This window comes from Salvelinus fontinalis, chromosome 37 (assembly GCF_029448725.1).
Source record: "Salvelinus fontinalis isolate EN_2023a chromosome 37, ASM2944872v1, whole genome shotgun sequence".
Taxonomy (NCBI): Eukaryota; Metazoa; Chordata; class Actinopteri; order Salmoniformes; family Salmonidae; genus Salvelinus; species Salvelinus fontinalis.
Genome location: NC_074701.1, coordinates 14,762,578 through 14,790,457, shown reverse-complemented (window position 1 = coordinate 14,790,457; position 27,880 = coordinate 14,762,578). Strand labels below are relative to the sequence as shown.

General features: G+C 43.7%; 1 protein-coding gene and 1 pseudogene across 4 annotated transcripts in view; both read left to right on the top strand.

Annotated features, from left to right (window-relative positions):
- The window catches only part of LOC129836136 (eukaryotic translation initiation factor 5A-1-like), a 36,116-nt pseudogene extending 12,467 nt beyond the window's left edge, over positions 1 to 23,649 (top strand).
- The window catches only part of LOC129836202 (echinoderm microtubule-associated protein-like 4), a 103,470-nt gene that overhangs the window by 19,956 nt on the left and 55,634 nt on the right, over positions 1 to 27,880 (top strand). For 2 of the 4 annotated variants that reach the window (XM_055902058.1, XM_055902057.1), the window contains exon 1: positions 23,763 to 24,248. The exons of 1 other annotated variant lie outside the window; for it this stretch is intronic. In XM_055902058.1, coding sequence (XP_055758033.1) covers positions 24,170 to 24,248 — 79 coding nt within the window. In that variant the 5' untranslated portion in view covers positions 23,763 to 24,169. Of the gene's footprint in view, positions 1 to 23,762; positions 24,249 to 27,880 lie in introns of those variants that run through there. One more of the 4 variants, XM_055902060.1, reaches the window with a different exon arrangement.

The following is a 27,880-nucleotide window of genomic DNA, read 5'->3' as shown; positions in this document are numbered from 1 at the left end:
CAAGGCAGGATACTTTGAGTGCAGCCCATTCCAGAAATCTAGCAGTGGCTTCTGATTAAATTCAATTTTCACAGAACAGCTTGTTGCAATTTCGATGAGGCTCTCTTGTTCAGATATCGGTAAGTGGACTGGAGGCAGGGCATGGTGGGATAACGAATCTAGTTGTTTCTGTCATCCGTTTCGGGAAAATACCTGCGTAGTTGTGCACCAAACTCACTCAGGTACTTCGCTATATCACATTTGACATTGTCCGTAAGCTTGAGTTCATTTGCACACAAAATAATTCATACAATGATGGAAAGACCTGTGTGTTGTCCTTGTTAATGCAGACAGAGAAGACCTCCAACTTCTTAACTTGCCTTTCGAAGACCTTAGAAAGGCAGGGTAGGATAGATATAGGTCTGTAGCAGTTTGGGTCTAGAGTGTCTCCCCCTTGGAAGAGGGGGATGACCGCGGCAGCTTTCCAATCTTTGGGGATCTCAGATGATACAAAAGAGAGGTTGAACAGGCTAGTAATGGGGGTTGTAACAATTTTGGCAGATGATTTTAGAAAGAGAGAGTCCAGATTGTCTAGCCCGGCTGATTTGTAGGGGTCCAGATTTTGCAGCTCTTTCAGAACATCAGCTATCTGTATTTGGGTGAAGGATAAATGGGGGAGGCTTGGGCAAGTTGCTGTGAGTGGTGAAGGGCTGTTGACCGGGGTAGGAGTAGCCAGGTGGAAAGCATGGCCAGCCGTAGAAAAATGCTTATTGAAATTCTCAATTATCGTGGATTTATCGGTGGTGACAGTGTTTCCTAGCCTCAGTGCAGTGGGCAGCTGAGAGGAGGTGCTCTTATTCTCCATGGACTTTACAGTGTCCCAGAATTTTTTGAAGTTTGTGCTACAGGATGGAAATTTCTGTTTGAAAAAGCTAGCCTTTGCTTTCCTAACTGCCTGTGTATATTGGTTCCTGATTTCCCTGAAAGTTTCCATATCGCGGGGGTTATTCGATGCGAATGCAGAATGCCACAGGAGCTTTTTGTGCTGGTCAAGGGCAGTCAAGTCTGGAGTGAACCAAGGGCTATATCTGTTCCTGGTTCTACATTTTTTGAATGGGGCATGCTTATTTAAGATGGTGAGGAAAGCACTTTTAAAGAATAACCAGGCATCCTCTACTGACGGAATGAGGTCAATATCCTTCCAGGATGCCAGGTCGATTAGAAAGGCCTGTTTTAGGGAGCGTTTGACAGTGATGAGGGGTGGTCGTTTGACCGCAGACCCATTATGGATGCAGGCAATGAGGCAGTGATTGCTGAGATCTTGGTTGAAGACAGCATAGGTGTATTTGGAGGGCAGGTTGGTTAGGATGATATCTATGAGGGTGCCCGTGTTTACGGATTTGGGGTTGTACCTGGTAGGTTCATTGATAATTTGCTTGAGATTTGAGGGCATCAAGCTTAGATTGTAGGATGGCTGGGGTGTTAAGCATGTCCCAGTTTAGGTCACCTAACAGCACAAGCTCTGAAGATAGATGGGGGGCAATCAATTCACATATGGTGTCCTGGGCACAGCTGGGGGCAGAGGGTGGTCTATAGCAAGCGGCAACGGTGAGAGACTTGTTTCTGGAAAGGTGGAATTTTAAAAGTAGAAGCTCAAATTGTTTGGGCACAGACTTGGTTAGTAAGACAGACTCTGCAGGCTATGACTCTGCAGGCTATCTCTACAGTAGATTGCAATTCCGCCACCTTTGGCAGTTCTATCTTGTCGGAAAATGTTATAGTTTGGGATGGAAATTTCTGGGTTTTTGGTGGTCTTCCTAAGCCAGGATTCAGATACGGTTAGGACATCCGGTTTGGCAGAGTGTGCTAAAGCAGTGAATAAAACAAACTTAGGGAGGAGGCTTCTAATGTTAACATGCATGAAACAAAGGCTTTTACAGTTACAGAAGTCAACAAATGAGAGAGCCTGGGGAATGGGAGTGGAGCTAGGCACTGCAGGGCCTGGATTAACCTCTACATCACCAGAGGAACAGGAGGAGTAGGATAAGGGTACGGCGAAAGGCTATAAGAACTGGTCGTCTAGTACTTTCGGAACAGAGAGTAAAAGGAGCAGGTTTCTGGGCACGGTAGAATAGATTCAAGGCATAATGTACAGACAAGGGTATGGTAGGATGCGAAGACAGTGGAGGTAAACCTATGCATTGAGTGACGATGAGAGAGATATTGTCTCTAGAAACATAATTGAAACCAGGTGAGGTCACTGCATGTGTGGAGGTGGAACTAAAGGGTTAGTTAAGGCGTATTGAGTAGGGCTAGAGGCTCTACAGTGAAATAAGGCAAAAACCACTAACCAAAACAGCAATGGACAAGGCATATTGACATAAGGGAGAGGCATGTGTAGTCGAGTGATCATAGGGGTCCAGTGAGTAGCTAGACGGGCTGGAGACACTGCGATTCAGACAGGTAGTAAAAGGGTCCAGGCCAATTGGCAAAATACGTATAGTGGCCCAAGAAATTGGCCAATGGGCCTCTTCAGCTAACAGTCCGATATGCTCTAGACAGCTAGAGGGCCGTGGCTAGCAGGCGAGCAGATGGGCATTCAGGGGACGTCGCGATGGAGGAGCCAGTTGAAAAACCCCTTCGGGCAGATTCCGTCGGTAGTAAAGTCGTGATGGATCGGCGGGGCTCCGTATCGGCAGTAAAAGGGTTCCAGGCCAATTGGCAAAATAGGTATTGTAGCCCAAGAAGTGGCTGGTGGACCTCTTCAGCTAGCCGGGAGATGGGCCTCGAATAGGCTAGCTCCAGACTAATTGGTGCTTGCTTTGGGACAGAGACGTTAGCCAGGAGTGGTCATTCGGATAGCAGCTAGCTAGCTGCGATGATCCAGGTGAAAAGGTTCAGAGCTTGCGGTAGGAATCCAGAGATATGGAAAAAAATAAGTCCGATATGCTCTGGTTTGAATCACGCTGTGCAGACTGGCAAGAGTTGTCCGGGCTAAGGTCAATCACCCAACCTCAGATGACCTGGCCTCCACAATCACCCGACCTCAACCCAATTGAGATGGTTTGGGATGAGTTGGACCACAGAGTGAAGGAAAAGTAACCAACAAGTGCTCAGCATATGTGGGGACTCCTTCAAGACTGTTGGAAAAGCATTCCTGGTGAAGCTGGTTCAGAGAATTTCAAGAGTGTGCAAAGCTGTAATCAAGGCAAAGGGTGTTTACTTTGAAGAATCTCAAATATAAAATATATTTTGATTTGTTTAACACTTTTTTTGTTTGTTTACGACATGATTCCATATTTTTTCTTTCATAGTTTTGATGTCTTCACTGTTATTCTACAATGTAGAAAATAGTACAAATAAATGAGTAGGTGTGTCCAAGCTTTTGACTGGTACTGTATATGATATTGCAAATCTCTACCTTTCTATACCTATTCAGGATACATCACCATTAAGATTATTACAATTCATATCCATAATTATGGATTTCTGTGTGGTACAGATCAGGGACCCATAATGTAATTATGTAAGTCTGTTACCAGGTGTAATTCCCACTCAATAACAAAAAGAGATGTTTTCAAACTCAACGTGTCATGTCATAGCTCATGCCCCATTCTTTCTGCGGCCATCTTTGCCTCTTATTTCAGAAGCAGATATTTAAGAGTTTTAAACATGGTTGCATAAAAAACAGAGGGATATTTTAATGTGAAAAATTTGAGTTAATTTAACTCTGTGGAATTTCCCCCGTTCTGTCTCTCTCTCTCTATGTCTACTTTGTGCTGCAGATGCTTATGAGCTTTTATCACCTACAAATGATGAATGTACTGCGTAGTGCATTTACCCCAACACTGCCTACCACTCACTCAACATTTGAATAGACTATACATGAATATACAGTTTCAGTCTATTAACACTAGATACAGGACCATGGTACACCACTAGTACAACTGATTCTGCTGTGTTAGAACCCAATGCGGCGGCGCCCTGCGCTAGAGTGGTGCAGGGTGATGACCTTATTCTGCCCCACAGTGATTTAACCGGTTCTGTCTTCCTGCTCAGTGCAGTGATGCTGAGTCAGAATGGGGAATATTTCAGAGACAGACCGAGAGAGGAGGGGGGAGACCTCTGCTGCAGTAAGCCTAACTTTCCTATGGTACTTTTCAAAGACAACTGGGCAGACAGACAAGAGAACGAGAGAGGTATTTACATTATGACCAGGTGAGCAGTATGGGGGAAGGGTGTGTGTCTTCTTGTCACCCACCCAACCACAGTGGAGGTTTTCGGCCTAGTCCTGAGGAGTGCAGATGGTGGAGTGTCATTGGTTGGCAGATAGGGGGTGCTGTCTCACTGACTGATAGCTTGGGGCCTGTGGAGTGTCTCAACATATTGTGGAGAGGTTGAAATAGGTGCTAAAGTTCTATGGTTAAGGATACAGAGCTGGTTTTGGAGGCCTTGGGGGTTCAAACTACCTAAAACTTAGCATTTAGATCTCTATTTGCCCCATGAAGTGACCTTGGACGGATATAACCCATGCTATGCATTTTAAAGTGAACAAATTGTTTTTCGAGTACTTTGAAAAGCAGTCTGGTATTATATCCATTACTTGCAACAGTCAGTTGGCTTTAACATTTAAAACGCATACTACAGCTTGGATCTTGGAAAAAAGACCATGCCTGTGCCTCTGTTTAACCCAGAAATACTGTGGCACGTTGGTGTTGTGGCCATAGGCAAGGGGGAATTGCTTCTTTACATCGTGTTTAAATAATGTTTACACACGTTCGTGTTTTAATGGGCTTATTGCAGATATTCAGCTGTTTTTGGTAGAGTTATGGAGGGTGTCATAGCACTCACAAGCAACTCTTCAGGCTAGGAAAAGAGATCTCTTTCTCTCTGTGGAGCCCTTGTCTTACTTTGGCTGTTTTTCTGATGTTCGGTCGTCCATGCGACCTCAACCACCCCTCTCCTTCCCTCCCTCTCCAAGCTCCCTAGGTCCAGATGCTGCTTTTCCGGGAATGGGAGGCAAGCAGGAACACACAGCTTCCAGATCCCTGCTTCTCTCTTCCGTTCCCTGCCCAGGTTTTTAGCGTAATTGTTGTTTTTCCCCTTGTTTTTTTTTATTTATTACTGGGGTTGGAAAGGCACAAAGGCTCAAGATTCCGGCAGTTAAACTAGGTGAAAAAGCTGGTGTGTGCTGCAGTCAGTCAGAGACGGATGAGTGTTGGCTTGTCAGTAAGTGTCAGTTAGTGATGTTTCAGTTGTACTGCAGGCCTGAATCCAGGCTCCTGCTGCGTTTAAAAGGCTCTGATATAGGGCCCTCTGAAGTCACACACACACACACACACACACACACACACACACACACACACACACACACACACACACACACACACACACACACACACACACACACACACACACACACACCATCTACTATTCTCACACGCCGGCTTATGTACGTTCATGCATATGTTCATGCGTACTGATAAACAGACCCAGCATGTGTGTATGTGTGTTTCAGCCAATTGCAGGGTGGTCTAAAACCATACTGTAACCGAAAAATAAGGCTCAGATTCAGAACAACCTCGTTATAGAAGAGTGTTTACTCACCAAACCCAGACAAAAAGAAAACTGTGATTTGGGGGATTTTCACAAAATGGAATCCATAGAATAGTCCATATACAGTATTTTCCAGGTTTTGTTAATAGTGGATTACATTTCATGAAAATCCCCCAAATCATGGTTTTCTTTAGTCTGGGTTTGGTGAGGAATCCCTGGATTTGATCAAGACCTCCCTCACTGTCTTACACACAGTTTTTACATTTATACATGAATTTCTACTTACTACAATTACATTGTGGCGGCTTTGATTTCTTGGTGGACCCTGTGTGTGTGTGTGTGTGTGTGTGTGTGTGTGTGTGTGTGTGTGTGTGTGGAATTGTGCCATGACAGGATATGCGAGCACTGGACTGTGTGTGTAGTGAAACTGCGTTATCTTAGTGAGGGATAGTAAAACCCATTTTCAGCTGCCTGTGATAGTTTAACAAAAGGAGGGATTTTATGGGCCTTATTCAAAGTTAATGATTAACTTCATTGTGTATTGTAAGCACCCGCACTACTCAAAGACCAGACATACTCACAAGGACATGAAATCACATCTACCATATGTTTTGCAAACTTTGTAGTTTGCCGTTGTGATCGAGACTCAATGCCCTCTGCACATTGATAATAAGGGTTGAGACAGACACCCGGGCTAGCATCAGGAGGTCAAAATCAATAATTACACAGCACTGTATAATAATCAATGGAGCGATTCCACAGAACAATATACTCCATGGCTGTTTTATGAGTCTGCCAACATTGGCATGTTTCCAGTTTAATTTCCGCAGTATTTCATTTGTTTGCTCAGATTTGCGTTCAGCAGGCTCATTCAATCGGTTTCCCCCTGACTCAGACACACAATGGTTCTACACCTGTGGTTTGGCTCAGGCAGGGCCAGGGGGCACGGGCAGGGATGGGGCCTGTTACTTTAGGCACAGAGCTGTGGTGAGTCTACCTCTTTGTGTGCATGGCAGGAATGTCAAAGCAAGATATAGCTGTAAAGTAAAACTGCAAATAAAACTGTTGCAATGCACCTGTGGGTTCAAGATAACAATAGATAGCATGAGGCACTAAAGTATGGTATGGGCAATTTCCAGTGCTGACTCGTCATTCAGGGCAGGTGGGGCAGAGACTGTTTTTGGGGGAGAAGTGGGGGCTTGCCTGTTTTGCATGTTATTTTGGCATTAATACGTGTCACACAGTTTGCAAACCAATGTCATTTAAAAAAATATATAATTGAGTTAATAAAGCCGCAAACAAACATGGTCTCTTTTTTTGTTTTCTTGAGTAAATCAGCTCAAATGCAGGTGTTTCAGCCTAGCTCAGTGCTTTCTGTGGTGGTGGGGCAAGCCAGCAGAAAATACGGCGCTCGCGCCGTGATTAGCTGAGTGTTCTGTCACTCATGGGGACACTACGTCACCGCCAAGTCTAAGGGTAGACCTCGAAAATTTGGCCTACACCGGCATAAGCCGGACGACGCTGGGCCAATTGTGCGCCGCCCTATGGGACTTCCAATCACTGCCGGTTGTGATACAGCCTGGATTCGAACCAAGGTGTCTGTAGTGACACCTCTAGCGCTGAGATGCAGTGCCTTAGACTGCTGCACCACTCGGGAGCCCTGTTATATGAAGATAAATTATAGATAAAACATCTATGCTCATCGGCTATTGGACATAAAGATTACACAAGTTGGAATTCGCAAATTCAACAAAGAGTGGTTTGGAAGGAATCAGTGGCTAACTGCAAGCATTGCAAGGCAATCATTAGCCTTCTATTCAGTGGAGTCGCTGTGGCTGTGTGGTCCCAAGTCTAAGATTAAGGGTCTCTCTTCCTAGTTTAAAATGAAAAACATTCAACATTTGCCCCACTGTCAATGAAGCATGATTTGTGCCAAGCTCAAAACAACTGTTAACTTGGAACTGCAAAATCTGACTTTAGTGAGTACAAAACAACTGGGAACTTGGGGAAAAATGAACTACGACTGGGAAAATACATTTTGAACTTTCATTCAACTCAGAATTGTAAATCGGGAACTCAGGCCTATTTCTAGAGCTATGACGTGAAGATCACTGACGTCATCATGATTCACTTTTTTTTGTTGAAGTTCCCACCATAAATCCAGAGAATGCCAGACTTTGACAAAGTTTGACAAAATTTGCCCACGAAGGACCGCCGCGCCACATTCCTGTTCAAGTGAGCACAGCACAAGGTGAGTCCAAAAATGTCTTGTATGCTGTTGCATAAATTATGTAAAATGCCAGGGAGATATGTATACTGTAACTAAGAAGGTAATAGTAAGTGTATGTTGTGTTAGAAGCCCATGTGCCTCACCCTAATAATTTGGTATTTTTTTCACTTAATTCACTTAATTTCACCTACTGTTCTGACTTGGTGGTGCACATGTAGCCTGCAACCTGTTTATTTAGTTATGTAATCATTGAATATTGTAAGAGCTTTCATTGTCTGCTTATATGCCCCCTTTTATTTATCCTACGGTTCTGACTTGGTGTACAGGGAGAATACTGTAAGAACGGCCCATGTTCTGAATTATGTCGCTGTACATCTCAAAAGTGCTGAACAAATAGTTGTATTGACTACGTCCATCCTAGCTCGCTCATTAATGTCTTATTCGAAATTACGGATTGCTTTTGATCCGCTCGTCGTCCCCTTATGCCATAGTTTGTATATCTCAATTGTCAGTAGAATCCACATTTGTTTAAGCAGTCAGCCATATCAGCTATGTTTTTTTTAAAGGCAGTAAATGAGGCTGAATTAACTGTTTCCCTGCCAGACAAGGCTCCGCTGATAGCCAGGTGTAGCAGTGGTGTAGTGCAATTCATGTATTATTTAGTGTTGTGTAGTGGCTTTGCTGGAATGCATCCCACGTTTTTTGGGGGCAATTTCACAGTAACAGAATTGCGCTGAGACTCAGATTTCACTATAAAAACCATTTGATTTCTAAGTTTAATAAACCATGCAACTCATTGCACAATAAGTACTTTTAACAGTTTCCACAGAAAATTGTACAAAAACACATTTACTGGAAGAACTGTGCAGATGCAAAGTTTTGTAAAATCTCCTTGAGTTTTCTGTGACCACATTTGTGACCACATACACACTGGCTATTATCATAATGACCTAATTTGGTTGGTCCGGACGAGACCAGACCAAATCTGAACCAATCATAGACGTATGTTTCACAAGTTTGGACATCAAGGTACAGCTCAGTAGAGTATAGTACAGTACAATAAAGAAAAATACAATACAGTAAATGATAGTGTACCAGGGGTTGCCTTTTTCGCGCATAAAAATAATAATATATATGCATAAGAAATATCCTGCTGCGTTTTGTAAACGCAGATCTAAAATGCTTGTTATTGTCATTTCTGCTCAGCATCAGACAACTTCTGTGCTTCAGTTGCACTTCTCTACTTGGATGAGAATTCACAAACTATCAGCAGACCACGCTCTGACTGATGTGTAGCTACTGTTCTTCAGTTTTCTCTAGTAAAATGGAAGATTAACTTCAAGCAAACCATTTTGAAATGTAGCTGGCTTTTTAATTGTTTTATTTATATATATATATATATATATTTATTTCTTTTTTTATATATCAACTGTGATTTGTGTCTACTATTATTATATACAGTTGAAGTCGGAAGTTTACTTACACCTTAGCCAAATACATTTCAACTCAGTTTTTCTCAATTCCTGACATTTAATCCTATTAAAGATTCACTGTCTTAGGTCAGTTTTAAGAATGTGAAATGTCAGAATAATAGTAGAGAGAATGATTTATTTCAGCTTTTATTTCTTTCATCACATTCCCAGTGGGTCAGAAGTTTACATACACTCAATTAGTATTTGGTAGCATTGCCTTTAAATTGTTTAACTTAGGTCAAACGTTTCGGGTAGACTTCCACAAGCTTCCCACAGTAAGTTGTGTGAATTTTGGTCCATTCCTCCTGACAGAGCTGGTGTAACTGATTCAGGTTGGTAGGCCTCCTTGCTCGCACACGCTTTTTCAATTCTGCCCACATATTTTCCATAGGATAGAGGTCAGGGCTTTGTGGTGGGCTTTGTGGTGGCCACTCCAAAACCTTGACTTTCTTGTCCTTAAGCCATTTTGCCACAACTTTGGAAGTATGCTTGGGGTCATTGTCCATTTGGAAGACCCATTTGCGGCCAAGCTTTAACTTCCTGACTGATGTCTTGAGATGTTGCTTCAATATATCCACTTACTTTTCCCTCCTATTTTGTGAAGTGCACCAGTCCCTCCTGCAGCAAAGCACCCCCACAACATGATGCTGCCACCCCCGTTCTTCACGGTTGGGATGGTGTTCTTCGGCTTGCAAGCATCCCCCTTTTTCCTCCAAACATAACGATGGTCATTATGGCCAAACAGTTCTATTTTTGTTTCATCAGATCAGAGGACATTTCTCCAAAAGGTATGATCTTTGTCCCCATGTGCAGTTGCAAATCGTAGTCTGGCTTTTTTTTATTGCAGTTTTGGAGCAGGGGCTTCTTCCTTGCTGAGTGGCCTTTCAGGTTATGTCGATATAGGACTCGTTTTACTGTGGACATAGATACTTTTGTACCGGTTTCCTCTAGCATCTTCACAAGGTCCTTTGCTGTAGTTCTGGGAATGATTTGCACCTTTCGCACCACAGTACCTTCATCTCTGAGCGGTATGACGGCTGCGTGGTCCCATGGTGTTTATACTTGCGTACTATTGTTTGTACAGATGAACGTGGCACCTTCAGGCATTTGTAAATTGCTCCCAAGGATGAACCAGACTTGTGTGGAGGTCCTCAAATTTTTTCTGAGGTCTTGGCTAATTTATTTAGATTTTCCCATGATGTCAAGCAAAGAGGCACTGAGTTTGAAGGTAGGCCTTGAAATACATCCACGGGTACACCACCTATTGACTCAAATGATGTCAGTTAGCCTAGCAGAAGCTTCTAAAGCCATGACATCATTTTATGGAATTTCCCAAGCTGTTTAAAGGCACAGTCAACTTAGTGTATGTAATCTTCTGACCCACGGGAATTGTGATACAGTGAAATAATCTGTCTGTAAACAATTGTTGGAAGAATTACTTGTGTCATGCACAAAGTAGATGTCCTTACCAACTTGCCAAAACTATAGTTTGTTAACAATATATTTGTGGAGTGGTTGAAAAACAAGTTTTAATGACTCCAACCTAAGTGTATGTAAACTTCCGACGTCAACTGTATGTTGATTTTTGGCCTGAACCAATCATAGACGTTTATTCTTATGTTTCACTTGCTTCAGGATGGCGCCGACAGAAATGGTCGCCTCGCTTCACGTTCTTTTTTTATGTATTATTTCTTACAATGTTATTACCCCAGGAAATCTTAAGTCTTATTACTATTGGATATAAGAGCAACGTCAACTTACCAACATTACGACCAGGAATAAAACTTTCCCGAAGCGGATCCTCTGTTTGGACCACCAACCAGGACAATGGATCGGATCCCAGTAGGCGACCCAAAACAACGGCGGGGCAGACGAAGCGGTCTTCTGGTCAGGCTCCATAGACGGGCACATCACTCACCGCTCCCGAGTATACTACTCGCCAATGTCCAGTCTCTTGACAACAAGGTAGACGAAATCCAAGCAAGGGTTGCCTTCCAGAGAGACATCAGAGATTGTAACATTCTCTGTTTCACGGAAACATGGCTCACTTGGGATACCTTATCAGAGTAGGTACAGCCACCCGGTTTCTTCACGCATCGTGCCGACAGAAACAGACATCTCTCTGGTAAGAAGAAGGGCGGGGGTGTATGCCTTATAATTAAATAGTCATGGTGTGATCATAACAACATACAGGAACTCAAGTCCTTTTGTTCACCTGACCTAGAATTCCTTACCATCAAATGCCGACCGCATTATCTACCAAGAGAATTCTCCTCGATTATAATCACAGCTGTGTATATCCCCCCCCCCCCAAGCAGACACCTCGATTGCCCTGAAAGAACTTAATTGGACTCTATGTAAACTGGAAAGCACATATCCTGAGGCTGCATTTATTGTAGCTGGAGATTTTCACAAGGCTAATCTGAAAACAAGGTTCCATACATTTTATCAGTATATCGAATGTGCGACCCGAGCTGGCAAAATTCTGGATCATTGCTACTCTAACTTCCACAACGCATACAAAGCCCTCCTTCGCCCACCTTTCCCTCTGCAAGGCAATCAAACAAGCTAAGCGTCAGTATAGAGACAAAGTAGAGTCGCAATTCAACGGTTTAAACACGAGACGTATGTGGCAGGGTCTAAAGTCAATCCCGGATTAAAAAAGAAAACCAGCCCCGTCGTCTTGCTCCCAGACAAACTTAACAACTTCTTTGCTTGCTTTGAGGACAATACAGTGCCACTGACATGGCCCGCTACCAAAACCTGCGGGCTATCCTTTACCGCAGCCAACGTGAGTAAAACATTTAAACATTTTACCCTCGCCAGGCTACCGGCCCAGACGACATCCCTAGCCACGTCCTCAGAGTATGCGCAGACCAGCTGGCTGGTGTGTTTACGGACATACTCAATCAATCCCTATCCAAGTCTGCTGTTCCCACATGCTTCAAGAGGGCCACCATTTGTTCCTGTTCCCAAGAAAGCTAAGGTAACTGAGCTAAACGACTACCGCCCCGTAGCACTCACTTCCGTCATCATGAAGTGGTTTGAGAGACTAGTCAAGGATCATGTCACCTCCACCCTACCTGACACCCTAGACCCACTCCAATTTGCTTACCGCCCCAATAGGTCCACAGACGACGCAATCACACTGCACACTGCCCTAACCCATCTGGACAAGAGGAATACCTATGTGAAAATGCTGTTCATCGACTACAGCTCAGCATTTAACACCATAGTACCCTCCAAACTCGCCATTAAGCTCGAGACCCTGGGTCTCGACCCTGCCCTGTGCAACTGGGTCCTGGACTTTCTCACGGGGCGCCCCCAGGTGGTGAGGGTAGGAAACAACATCTCCACCCCGCTGATCCTAAACACTGGGGCCCCACAAGGGTGCGTTCTCAGCCCTCTCCTGTACTTCCTGTTCACCCATGACTGCGTGGCCATGCAAGCCTCCAACTCAATCATCAAGTTTGCAGACGACACTAAAGTGGTAGGCTTGATTACCAATAAAGACGAGACGGCCTACAGGGAGGAGGTGAAGGCCCTCGGAGTGTGGTGTCAGGAAAATAACCTGACACTCAACATGCACAAAACAAAGGAGGTGATCGTGGACTTCAGGAAACAGCAGAGGGAGCACCCCCCTATCCACATCAACGGGACATTAGTGGAGAAGGTGGAAAGTTTTAAATTCCTCAGTGTACACATCACAGACAAATTGAAATGGTCCACCCACACAGACAGTGTGGTGAAGAAGGCGCAACAGCACCTCTTCAACCTCAGGAGGCTGAAGAAATTTGGCGTGTCACCAAAAACACTCAAACTTTTACAGATGCGCAATCGAGAGCATCCTGTCGGGCTGTATCACCGCCTGGAACGGCAACTGCTCCGCCCACAACCGTAAGGCTCTCCAGAGGGGGGTGCGGTCTGCACAACGCATCACCGGGGGCAAACTACCTGCCCTCCAGGACACCTACACCACCCGATGTCACAGGAAGGCCAAAAAGATCGTCAAGGACAACAGCCACCCGAGCCACTGCCTGTCCACCCCGCTATCATCCAGAAGAGGAGGTCAGTACATATGCATTAAAGCTGGGAGCGAGAGACTGAAAAACTGTTTCTATCTGAAGGCCATCAGACTGTTAAACAGACATCACTAAAATTGAGTGGCTGCTGCCAACATACTGACTCAAATCTCTAGCCACAAAATTGGATGTAATAAATGTATCATTAGTCACTTTAAACAATGCCACTTTATATAATGTTTACATACCCTACATTACTCATCTCATATGTATATACTGTACTCTATACCATCTACTGCATCTTGCCTATGCCATTCGGCCATCGCTCATCCATATATTTATATATACATATTCTTATTCATTCCTTTACACTTGTGTGTATAAGGTAGTTGTGAAATTGTTAGATTACTTGTTAGATATTACCTCACGGTCAGAACTAGAAGCACAAGCATTTCGCTACACTCACCTTAACATCTGCTAACCATGTGTATGTGACCAATAAAATGTGATTTGATTTAATTTGATGTGTGGAGGGCACAGTACAGAACACCACAGTAGAGTACAGTAAAGTAAAAAAAAAAAGTTGAGCAGACTATTGTACAGTAAAGTACAATACAGTTAAGTAAAGTTTTAAAACGTAGAGTATAGTAAAGTACAATGGGCACTTGTGGGCACAAGAGTACATCCGGCCGACAGAGATGGCCGCCTCGCTTCGCGTTCTTAGGAGACTATGCAGTATTTTGTTTTGTGTATGTGACCAATAAAATTTGATTTGATTTGGGCAGAACTGAAAAAGCATGTGCGAGCAAGGGGGCCTACAAACCTGACTCAGTTACACCAGCTCTGTCAGGAGGAATGGGCCAAAATTCACCCAACTTATTGTCGAAGGCTACCCAAAACGTTTGACCCAAGTTAAGCAATTTAAAGACAATACTAGCAAATACTAATTGAGTGTATGTACACTTCTGACCCAACTGTAAATGTGATGAAATAAATAAAAGCTCAAATAAATCATTCTCTCCACTATTATTCTGACATTTCACCTTCTTAAAGTAAAGTGGTGATCCTAACTGACCTAAGACAGAGAATTGTTACTATGATTAAATGTCAGGAATTGTGAAAAACTGAGTTGAATTGTATTTGGCTACGGTGTAAGTAAACTTCCGATTTCAACTGTATGTGGACGTTGAAATCAATCACATTTCAACTTCTTTTTAACGTCCCTGGATGTCTGGTGTCGTTCGGTGCTCAGTGGGTAAGGATGCTGGTTACAGTACATGGAGAGACAGGGGGCTCATGGGTAGGTGTTAGTGAGAACAGATGGAGAGGGAGGAAGAGATTTCACACTGGCTGTGACCACCAGATGACAGAAAGAAAACAATTATGAGTAGAACGTAACAGTATGCCGGTGGAAAGGAGGACTGTAGCAGGTGACTCAACTGTGGTTTGTGTCCACTATTATTTCCCATTGTAGCCAATTAAATTCTGTTACCAATTTGGTAATCTCGTTCCTAGACTCGTTCCCCAAATGCATGAAGTGACTGGTGGACCAACCTGTCAAACTTGGCCTTCGTTAGCCAATACAGAAGACTGGGAGAAACTCCCAAAGCATTGGTTTAATCGGCTTAGTCTACCAACCAATTATATCCCACAACAGCTCCCCACTAAACCTCCCCGTACGTGTCTCGGGCCTCCCGAGTGGCGCAGCTGTCCAAGGCACTACATCTGAGTGCTAGAGGTGTCACAACAGACACCCTGGTTCGATTCCTGGCTGTGTCACAACCGGCAGTGATTGGGAGTCCCATAGGGTGGCGCACAATTGGCCCAGCGTCGTCCGGGTTTGGCCGGTGTAGACCGTCATTGCAAATAAGAATTTGTTCTTAACTGACTTGTCCAGATAAATAAAGGTTAAATGTAAAAAAAATAAAAAAAATTGTGCACCTGTTTACAGAACCACGCCTCACAGTTGTGTGATTGGCAAAAATTAAATGATGAGAAATACAGTATATACAAAAGTATGTGGACACCCCTTCAAATTAGTGGATTCGGCTATTTCAGCCACACCCGTTGCAGACAGGTGTATAAAATCGAGGACACGTCAGTGCAATCTCCATAGACACACATTGGCAGTAGAATGGCCTTACTGAAGAGCTCAGTGACTTTCAACGTGGCATGGTCATAGGATGTCTTCTTTCCAACAAGTCAGTTTGTCAAATTTCTGCCCTGCTAGAGCTGCCCCGGTTAACTGTATTTGCTGTTATTATGAAGTTGTAAATGTCTAGGAGCAACAACGGCTCAGCCACAAAGTGGTAGGCCACACAAGTTCACGGAATGGGACCGCCGATTACTGAAGCGCTTAACGCGCAAAAATCGTATCTTCTTGGTTGCAACACTCACTTCAGAGTTCCAAACTGCCTCTGGAAGCAACGTCAACACAATAACTGTTCATCGGGAGCTTCATGAAATGGGTTTCCATGGCAGAGCACCCGCACACAAGCCTAAGATCACCATGCGCAATGCTAAGCTTCGACTGGAGTGTCATAAAGCTCGCCGCCATTTGACTCTGGAGCAGTGGAAACGCGTTCTCTGGAGTGATGAATCACGCTTCACCATCTGGCAGTGTGATGGACTAATCTGGGTTTGGCGGATGCCTAGAATGCTACCTGCCCCAATGCTTAGTGCCAACTGTGAAGTTCTGTGAATGAGGAATAATGGTCTGGGGCTGTTTTTCATGGTTTGGGCCAGGACCCTTAGTTCCAGTGAAGGGAAATCTTATCGCTACAGCATACAATGACATTCTAGACAGTTCTGTGCTTCTATCTTTGTGGCAACAGTTTGGGGAATGCCCTTTCCTGTTTCAGCACAATGCCCCTGTGCACACCGCAAGGTCCATACAAAAATGGTTTGTCGAGATCAGTGTGGAAGAACTTGACTGGCCTGCATAAAGCCCTGACCTCATGGGCCTAATCTCCCAACATCAGTACCCGACCTCACTAATGCTCTTGTGGCTGAATGGAAGCAAGTCCCCCCCCACCCCGCAGCAATTTTCCAACATCTAGTGGAAAGCCTTCCCAGAAGAGTGGAGGCTGTTATAGCAGCAAAGGACGGACCAACTCCATATTAATGCCCATGATTTTGGAATGAGATGTTCAACGAGCAGGTGTCCACATACTTTTGGTCATTTAGTGTACTTTACTCAGTAAGGTCACTCGCATAGAATTCTATTGCCACTCCCACTAAGGCCAACCTTGAATCATTGATGTCCCAGGCTTATATGCACTGTGAACAATAGCCTGGTGATGAGGTTACCAATTTGGTAATTTTGAGTTTTAATCCCTTAATAATTCACAATCCAAATAGATAACAGTAAAATTACAATAATGAATTGGTAGTTCTACCTTGTCACTTCTGTCAACTGTCATTTTCCTCCCTCATGAGGGAGAGAAATGATAGAATATCTGAATAATTTCAGGGTTTTGGGTAACAGAATTTCAAGGCACAGGGCAATGTTTCTTAAACTTACTACACAAGGCAAATATTTAAAAAAAACGAAATGTAAGTGTTGATATTAGTTGGCAGGGGTTTTTCATCAACATTATTCTGTTTTTGATATATTTCAAATACCTTTTTAAGACTTTTTCTAAGACCACTTTTCTGTCTGTTTGCTTATTCCTAATATTTAGGATAGAGAATGTATTTTAAAAATGCATATAAAAAATATAGACTCATCTTTCATTTGACACCAGATTTGACATACTCCTATGAACTTCACATGCTGGTGGTCATGGGTCCTTTTACGTGGAAATGACCTTAGTGGTGTACTACAATTGACATATGTTGCAATTGTTAATGTGTGTAGGTTTCCAGTAGGTGTTCTGTACCATCAGTGCATGGCTGTGTGCTGTATACAATGTAGCTTTTAAAGTAGCTAGGTATCCTGAGCGGTTGAGTGTGTAGGTTTCTCTGTACCACGGTTGTAGCTACTCTGTTGTACCATGAGTGCGTGGTTGCGTTAGCTGGCAGATCGTCATGGCTCCCGCAGTCTGAGGGTCCAGTGCCAGTTTAATTACAGGGCGGTGAGGAATGTGGGCGAAGCTGCCAAGGGCCAGGAGTGGTGGGCGCAGGCAAAGAGGGCCCCTACTACACCCCCCCCCCCCCCCCCCCCCCCATCCATCTGTTGCTGGGGTACCAGAGGGGGTCAGGGAGTTTGGTCGTAACACTACTGAACAGGGGTTTAGAATAACACAACAGTATCAGCTATGTCTACCTACTACACACACACACACACACACACACACACACACACACACACACACACACACACACACACACACACACACACACACACACACACACACACACACACACACACACACACACACACATTTCACATTTCAAGCATAGTCGAGCCTCGAATAACCCCAACATTAGATACAAACCCCTTACGCACGGCTCGTCAAACTGTGTGTTTCCTACTCTACCCTGTTGTGATGTCTCACATCAATATATACCTTCTGCCATCTCTGTTAACGCAGAGTTAGAGAGTGGCTGGGTGCCTGAAGGGAGCTGCACACTAGAGAACCAAGGCTGAGAGTCATGAGGGCAAGATGCTGATTAGTTCTACATTACCTTCCATTGTTGTTCCTGGTAGCAGTCACTCTGCTTCGCTGCGCTGCGTCATTTAATGTGTCGTACTGCAGGGCATTGTGCTGCGTCGTGTTGGGTTGTAGAACACTGTGTATATTATATAATGCTGTTATGCTTGGCTTGCTGTCTGTCAACGTGTGGAATCCTGCAAGACAGGCAGACAGACAGACAGACATGTTCGCTCCTAGCATGTGGCTGGCCTCCTAAGAACGTGTCTCAGTCTGTCCAGCACGTTGCTCTGTGGTTGTCCAACACACATTCCTCCCCTTCCTCTCTCCGCCCACTCTTCCTCAGTTCGTCCTTCCCTCCTGCGACCCTAACCTCTGACCACTTTCCTTCCTTAGGGAGCCGTCCTGTATCTGCCTCAGACACCACCTGTCTGTCTCTCTGTGTGTCTTTTCATCTCGCTCGCCTTTCTTCACCGCCCCTGTTTTCCCTCACACTGTCTAGTATGTGATTTCCTTTTTCGTTTTCTGTGTAGTATTACTGTCTGAAACATGCACAAGTGTAAACACTGGCTGCTGACTTTAATACAGAAAAGAAGCAGGTTCACTCTCACACATAAATGGTAGTATACAGTACCTTATACTCAGTGCCAGTGCCGTGACTCCATGCCAGGTGCTTCCTATTCTGCACTTGAGTGTGTCACTTGAAAGGGCACCATGACACTTCATTGAACCAAGGCGCTGCACTCTGTCCTCTTATAATGCTGCCTGGGTGGAAGATAGGGAAACTGGCGCCGCTCCCTGGGGCCACATAGAGCCAGAATAGAGCCCGCAGGTTGGGTAACTCATCAGACTGGCACTGGCAGGGATTTCCTCTTAAGTAACACAATGTTACCGAGGAAGATTAGCAGATAGTATTTTATTCCTCCGGTATGCCCCGACATGCCCCGTCGAAAAAACCATTAGGCAGATTAAGACGCGTGGATGAGGGAGAGCAGGAGAGAAAAGAGGAGGAGAGCGGGCGAATCAGGAGAGATAAAATAACAAGAACGCTAGAAGAATTGGTTTAAAGAGGAGGAGATGGTGTAGTTTAGCGTTTTTCAGCGCCTTTGCTAGTTTTTTACCCAACCAAATTCTAATTTGAGGTATTTAAAATCTGTCACTAGTACCTCTCAAATAAGATATATATGCCTCTGTGGCTATGGGACCGTTCCTCCTGTAACTTCTCCAGACCCCTAGCAGACACCCTTAGCCTTCTGTTAATTGTGCTAACACTAGTTAGCCTTGGCTTGCAAAACTACCTCTAACTTCCTTCATTCTGGACACAGAGACATACAAATGGTATCAACGATTTCATCTGACTCTGGAGAAGTAGATTGAAGGCGTCATTGCCAAAATTCCCAAATCTCCCTTTAACTCTGAGGACCGAAGAGGCTGTTTTTACACCACCAGTCACCCCTTAAGACGTCCCTGTTTCAGAAGATTTTAGCCTCCGACATGGTGAAGAGTTTTGTTCGAGAGAGTAGCAGAGTACCGTAAGTGTTCTGATTGCAGTGTTTCAGTTTTAAGTGTGTGTCAGGCCCTGTCTGCTTTCCTGCCACCCTCCTCTTTCCTGTCAGCTCTATTTTTGTGACTCCACTGCAATTCCTCTCTACACAGGGTGTAACATCTAGGTTTCGTCTTCCTTCAGATGGCAGTTAACGCTCGTGCCCACACCAGGGGTTTTCAGTAGAGAGATGGAACACATATTTTCATTTTTCTTTGGGGGGGGGGGGGGGGTGTGACTGTGAACTAGATCACAACACCTCATCTCTCTCACCAAGCATGATGGGAGTTGTGTTACATGTTTGAGGGGCCTCACAGGTTGACTTGACTGTGCTTAGGTATGAGATCAAATGTCCCCTCCCTAGAACTCTGTGTTCCTGGCTTTTGACCTCACAATACTTTACTTGTCTGTCGTTGTGCTAATGTCATTTGTACTGACAACTGTTAAAGCTCATTGCATCTTTTGAGGACAACTTCAGTGTCACAGTTGGCTACCTCACCTTTCACACTGCTGAAACTGGTCCCTTCCTCCTATCACCTGCTTTAGCCATACATCTTGTGTAAACCCTTACCCCTGGGGTAGGCAACTAGATTCAGCCGCGGGTCGATTTTTTTTCGGAGCGAATGTCTGGGGAGGCTGGAAAATAATTATAATTTGTACACTGCAAATTGACCACTAAGCCAAAACATGTATTATTTTCAAATACAGTCATTTCATACCTTGATTGCATTGAGACATAAACAAATGTCCCCAAAAAATATTTGGGGGAATACTTGGCAACAGATTTCCTAAATTAAACAAATTTCTAGCTGAATTCCCGGTGATTTGACAAACTTTTGGGGGCCCCAAAAAATTGGCGGGATGTTTTTTTCCCACGGGAAAGGAGTGGGTGTGTGGAAAGGAGTGGGTGTGTGGAAAGGAGTGGGTGTGTGGAAAGGAGTGGGTGTGTGGAAAGGAGTGGGTGTGTGGAAAGGAGTGGGTGTGTGGAAAGCGTCTGCTATCTGTTAGACAGTTTTGATTGAGCTGTGTTTTTTCCCCTTCCATTTCTTACCATGCAACTGTGCACAAGAGTTTGGACTTCTGTTTTTAAGCCAGAGGATGAGTCCGAGTCGTGTTTCATTGTTAGTTTTACCCAAATAATTGTACATTTTCAGTTATAAAACTGACGATTGTTTATTTTTGATGTTTCGTGCGTTGTATGCGAGTGTTTACTGCGACTGTCACCCTAATTAGCTACTAGGCGGCTACTTCCCAGGCCGTTGCTGGACAGTAGTGCTTGTCAAGCGGGAGCGAAGGGCGCTCTGTCCTGGTGCTGTTGCCGTTCATTCCCTCCCCGTTGAGTAGTAGACCGTATGTATCAAGGTGACGTCTACATGGTGAAGAATATCATTTATTGTGTAGGCTGCTATCCTACTTGAAATAAAACGATGTGAGAGAAAAGAATTGCCACATAGCTACCGCAGTAGTACAGGCCTTTCAGCCTCGCAAAACGATATCGAGTGGCAACAAATCTGCCCACATAGCTGATTCACTTTCCGTACACCCACTCCTTTCGACACGCCCATACTCTGGTCGCCATATTGGGCTTCAGCTAACCGTACTGGACTTCACTGCCCATACCATGAGTCATTGTAGAGCCCATTGTAGATGTACAGTATGGTGGCAATGGCTTCTCCTCGTTCTCTTCCCCCTACCCCCCCCCCCCCCATCTCTTCCTCCTGGCTAGTCACTAGTCCTTTCTGTTTAGGTTTTTCCTTCCAACTTGGTAGAGTGCTGCCTTGAAATAATTCACTGTCTCGCTCGCTCCCTTTCTCTATCTTTCTCTCTCGCTTGCTCGCTTTCTCGGTCTTTCTCAAACAGTGGAGAGTAAAACGGTCCACTCTGGTTGAAATCCCTGCCATCGGCTGGGACCTGCTCTCCCTCTGAGCCTCAGATTTAAAACAATAGATAATACTAGCACAGGGCAGAGGGTCCAGTTTCAACTGTCGGCTAAGTATCCAGCAGGAGTAGCCTATGCACACATGTGCAGTCTTAAAGAGCCTCGTGCACATCAACAGAATACCTATCTAAGTACATACTGCACACGGTTCCATCCAAATTTTGCTAAAATCTTAGTGAGAATGTGTGTTTTACAGAATGTGTATTTCTGCCATTGTGCTCTCTGTCTCCCCCCTCAGGCCCAGTGTTTTGGCTGTGCTCCTGCAGTCATGTGTGGAACAGTGGGTTTCATTTCGACCAGACCAGGTGCTGATCATAGAGTTTAGATTAGACAGTTAAAATGTATTTTTGTTTCATCACAACAAGGAACATTTATCTCTTTCACAACAAAGCCAGAGACTGTAGGGCAGCCATAGAAGACCATTGTCATTCTAGGGTGATGTTATAACCTTGACGTGAGTATTCGTGTTGTCACGATACAAGAATTCCGACTTCGATACCAGGTTTCGTATCATGATACTCAATTCCAAAAACGATACCGCAGAAGAAAAAGTATGAGCTAAAGTCCCAGAATGGCACTTGACCCAGACGCACTCCGCTTCCTGCTCTGTTCAATCGTTGGCCATCTCTTGAGTTCATATCATCACATTTGAACCTTTTTATGTCAATTCCCTTGAGACAGCAATGTATGCATTTGTGAATCAATCATACGGTCAATTTGACTTTGTTTTTATCAATCGAACTACAAAAAATAACAAAAATGGTAATCATTTATTTGAATGGTACATCTCTATTGATGAACTGGGTAAATCAAGATGTAGCCTAGGACTCTTCACAATACAGATGAATGGATATTATTCAAAAGGAACGGGTGCATTGAGGTGAGCTTGTTTACGCTGATATCACAGGGCTACAGATGACAAACAATCCCTTCTATTTAGGACTTATTTTATTGGCAACTGCTAGGAGAACGTATTCCTTTATTGTACTGATCAACAGCATTTGCGCGGAAAGAAGCAAAATCTATTTTTCTAAAATTGTGCGCTGTCTCTTTAAGATAGCAATGACATCATCTGTGAGGCAGATCGTGGCTGTGTAATCTGACTTTGCGAGCAAAATTGGTCACGCTTGCGCAGTCCCGTTCCTCTTTCTCTTGGATATGCTCTTAAATCTGTCACACCATGGCAGACACCAACTGACTTCACTGACTTCACCACTGGAGATTCTGGTGCCTCCCCCCCCTTTTCCTATGCAGTGCCCTGCCCTGCGAAAGAACCGCTTTGTGCTGCTGAAGAGACACCCTTGCAAGATTGTCCACCTCCAAGACCGGAAAGCACGGACAGGCCAAGGTTAACATGATGGGCATTGACATCTTCACCAACAAGAAGTATGAGGACTTGTGTCCCTCCACCCACAACGTGGATGTGCCCCACATCAAGAGGAATGCTTTCCAGCTGTTGAACATCCCTGATGGGTTCCTGTCCCTCATGCGTGACAATTGCGAGTGATTCAGACCTGGGCAAGGAAATAGAGCAGAGGTTTGCCACCTCTGAGGATAGCATGGTCTCTGTGCTGTCCGCTATGGGGGAGGAGTATGCAAATGACCGGCAAATAGAAAGGCTTGACAGCCCAGGCAACAAACTCCCCCCACAATCAGGTTCTAGCATTTGTATTGGTTCTATATGCGATGGCCTTCACACAAAACCTCAATCATTCTGTTTTGATTATTCCTTTTTTTAGTGTCTCACTCCAATGCTGTGCCGGACTGTCCCACTGTTACTGTGGCTCGCTCACTGTGTTGGATGGCATTCTGCTGGATCACTAAGATATTGTTTAGTTATACATCATTTACTAAATAAAGAAAAGTACTTTTTGAAAATATAGTTTTTTCTTTTTTTTTTACTTCTTCCTCATTCCTCTGTTTATTTTTGCCTTAGAGATGTCTTGGTCTTACCACATACATCCCTGAATGTTTAAAATAGTAATAATAATCCAGAACAACAACAAAAAATCGAATAACAATATATATTCTTTAAAGGATTCTGACTTTGTCTCTCTGAAATCTAATGAATGTGTTTTTGGCAGGGAGGGTGACTAACAGCTTCGCGAGGGGCGAACGAGGGGCCCAGACAGCTCTAGAAATCAATGAGGAAGTGGAGCAGGAACTATTCTCTTCGCGCTATAATGTCACCTCTACGTGCTCTCCCCTCCCCCTTTTTCCTCCTCCTCTTCCTCGTTCTCTCTCTATGTTGACAGGAGCCTTATTGCTATCGGCATTCCAGGGGTTAAAGATCTGTGAGCCAACAGCAGCAGTGCAGCTCGGCGTTAGCCACTCCCTGAGCCAGCCAAGGATAAAAAAAAAAAAATCTTGATCTCCCCCTCCTGCCTTGCTCACTCGCTCACTCATTCGCTCCGGGCTTTGTGTGAGCGTGCAGCGGTGGCACTGTGTGTGAGTGTATGCCAGAGAGAGCAGACACAAACGAGAGAGAAATAGGGGGAGACTAAAAGCATTCTGTTTGCACACAGACAACCAGAAATCCTTCTGACTGCAGTCGAGGAAGACTAGAACCAGATCGAAAGGAAGAAGGAAAGGAAATAGACTCTAGAAAAAGAGAGAGAGAGCGAGGAAAAACAGGACTGGCTGAGACGACGAGAAGAATAGTCTACCACACACACACGTATACACAGTCACAAACACAGCAGCGAGGCAAGGGTACTCACTCACACACTCTCGGGCAGTACAAAAAAGGCAGGAAGCTGCCTGGATCTTGTCAAGGGAGAGGTGTGTGTATCCGTCTGCGGGCTTGTGTGTGTGTGTCTGCAGTGAGAGGAGAATGGAGGAGGGCTTGTTGTCTGTGGCCCCAGCATGCAACTCTACAACCACCAACGCCTTGCTCAACAACCACTGTGCCGGTAATGTACTGTACTATAACCGTAGAATTGCTTTCAGTACTGTTCCAGAGAGAGATGTTTGGAGGTTAATGGGGTGCCAGCTCCATGTGGTTCATTGGCGCGTGTGTGTGCGCTCTATGGGGTTTCCCCCAGCTATGCACTTGAAGTTGAGTTTGCTGCCGAATCTCTCTACTGCAATACCATCTGTGTGGTTTACCAGAAATGACATGCAAGTGGTTTTAACAGACATTACCTTTATGACTTTCTTAGCTTGTGTGGGTCATAGTGAGACTATAGAAGTAGGTAGGTAGTTAGTTGTATAGTGTAGATTACTGTGAAGGAGAATAGCCCATTTCACGACCCGCCGTATTTCCCCTGTGTTGTGCGGCTGTTTACCGGTCTGTGTGACTGGCTGCTCATTCATACGATTACCGCTAGCAAGCCCAATGGTCTGTGTTTGGACCAGTAGGACCATTCACTATTTATTCAGAGAGCACACCCCAGTGAGACTGCGTCTGATTGACCCGAGGACAGGTCTGAGAAAGTAGAGCCATCTAGGTGTCTGCCTTCATAGCAGGGAGGATATGAATCTGAGAGAGAAGAGTGAGAGAGCGAGAGAACACGTGGCTGTAGATGGAGTGTGACTGAGTTAGGTAGAGAGAAGGAGGGGAGTGTCGTAGATCATAGCGGTGTGCCCAGGGTTGGGGAGTAACGGATTACATGTAAGGGATTACAAAAATATCGTAATCGGATTAGATACTTTTGTAAAACTAGATAATTACTTTGAGGATTACTTTTAAATTCAGAAAGGATGTTTTCTCAATGACATTCAATCAGCTTTGAAAAATGGTGCAAGTTTTTAAGTTTGTTCCACCTGAGCGAGTCTGACCACAAGTCAGAGACCACTATGACCACTACCACTACTTTGATTGATCGCGGGAAAGAGCAGGAGTAAATAGGCTTTTTTAGGGTACAGTCCAAGCTATGTCTTCCAATGGTGCGACTGCTGTCGGCATCCTAATGTGATCCAACTTGAATAAACGCTTGGTAAGGATAACAGCAGTGGTGTAGTCTACGGCGATCAGTTATTATTGATATCTACATAGCGCATTGATGTGAATCACACTGCTGATCTCTCATTTAGCTATTTGCGGATTGTGGTTGTTGTGGATGGCTGTTCGTAAATCTAAATGTGTATTTGAACCCACTGGTTGAATTCAAGAAGTTTAATCATTGTTTTTAAAACCAGTGGACAGCCAGTGTAAAATGCTCTCTTGAAACAGCTGCATAGTGCGGATCCCATCCTATGGAATTAAATTGGGGCTTTTATTGCTCAATCTAATTCATGCTGATAAAATCAATAGTCCTAATGGACACATGCTCAAACTTGCACACTTTTGATAGACTTTTTTTACATCCAAAATTTCAGACACCTATTAATTTAAGGGTTTTTCTTTATTTTTAATATTTTCTACAAGGTAGAATAATAGTGAAGACATCAACACTATGAAATAACAAATGAAATCATGTAGTAACCAAACACGTGTGCAAAGCTGTCAAGACAAAGGGTGGCTACTTTGAAGAATCTCAAATATAAAATATATTTTGATTTGTTTAACACTTTTTTTGGTTACTACATGATTCCATGTGTTATTTCATAGTTTTGATGTCTTCGATATTATTCTACAATGTATAAAATAGTAACAATAAGGGAAAAACCCTTGAATGATTAGGTGTTATAAAACTTTTGAATGTTACTGTATACAGTGGTGCAAAAAAGTATTTAGTCAGCCACCAATTGTGCAAGTTCTCCCACTTAAAAAGATGAGAGAGGCCTGTAATTTTCATCATAGGTACACTTCAACTATGACAGACAAAATTATTTTAAAAAATCCAGAAAATCACATTGTAGGATTTTGAATTAATTTATTTGCAAATTATGGTGGAAAATAAGTATTTGGTCACCTACAAACAAGCAAGATTTCTGGCTCTCACAGACCTGTAACTTCTTCTTTAAGAGGCTCCTCTGTCCTCCACTCGTTACCTGTATTAATGGCACCTGTTTGAACTTGTTATCAGTATAAAAGATACCTGTCCACAACCTCAAACAGTCACACTCCAAACTCCACTATGGCCAAGACCTAAGACTAAATACTTTTTTGCCCCACTGTATGGCATTTGGACATTTCTTATGCCATTTGGCCATGGTTCAAAACCACTACACATGGTTGATGATATTACTAGGTTAACTAGCTTGTTCTGCCATGTGTATAATCAATGCGGTGCCTGTTAATTTATCATCGAATCACAGCCTACTTCAACTTTGCCAAACGGGTGATGATTTAACAAAAGCGCATTTTGCACAAATGTACCTAACCATAAACATCAATGCCTTTCTTAAAATCGCAGAAGTATATATTTTTAAACCTGCATATTTAGTTAAAGTAAATGCATGTTAGCAGGCAATATTAACTAGGGAAATTGTGTAATTTCTCTTGCGTTCAGTGCAAGCAGAGTCTGGGTATATGCAACAGTTTGAGCCGCCTGGCTCGTTGCAAACTGTGTTTCATCCAAACAAAGACCGTAATTAATTTGCCAGAATTTTACATAATTATGACATAACATTGAAAGTTGTGCAATGTAACAGCAATATTTACACTTAGGGTTGCCACACGTTCTACAAAATACGGAATGGTTCCGTATTTCACTGATTTGACTATATTAATGATCAAAGGCTCGTATTTCTGTGTGTTTATTATAATTAAGTCTATGATTAGATATTTGATAGAGCAGTCTGACTGAGTGGTGGTAGGCAGCAGCAGGCTCGTAAGCATTCATTCAAACAGCACTTTACTGCGTTTGCGAGCAGCTCTTTGCAGTGCTTGAGGCACAGCACTGTTTATGACTTCAAGCCTATCAACTCCCGAGATTAGGCTGGCAATACTAAAGTGCCAATAAGAACATCCAATAGTCAAAGGTATATGAAATACAAATGGTATAGAGAGAAATAGTCGAGGCGTCATTATTCCTATAATAACTACAACCCAAAACCTCTTAACTGGGAATATTAAACCACCAGGTTTCATATGTTCTCAGCAAGGAACTTATACGTTAGCTTTTTTACATGGCACATATTGCACTTTTTACTTTCTTCTCCAACACTGTGTTTTTCCATTATTTAAACCATATTGAACATGTTTATTTATTTGAGACTAAATAGATTTTATTTATGTATTATATTAAGTTAAAAGAAGGGTTCATTGTTCATTCAGTATTGTTGTAATTGTTATTATTACAAATATATATAAAAATATGCCGATTTCTAATCGGTATCGTTTTTTTTGGTCATAATCGGTCGACCACCACACTGACCAAAAAGTTATTTTGTTGGCATCCCCGTTACCAGTAAAAAAAAATAATCAATACTATTTCTTTCACTTACTGGTAGTGCTGTTTCGTTGTTCATTTGTTCAGTCGTTTCAATCTCAACCAGGAATTCATCATACATGTCAAGCAGTGAAGTTTCAGCTCTGTCTGTCCGTGGCCTCTCTTCCTCGGTGGGCGCTGTCACTGTGTCCGTCTCCATCTTGTCCAGCTGTGTATGTAACATTTCACGTAAACCCTGTTTTTTGTCTGCATCGAAGTAGCCGTCC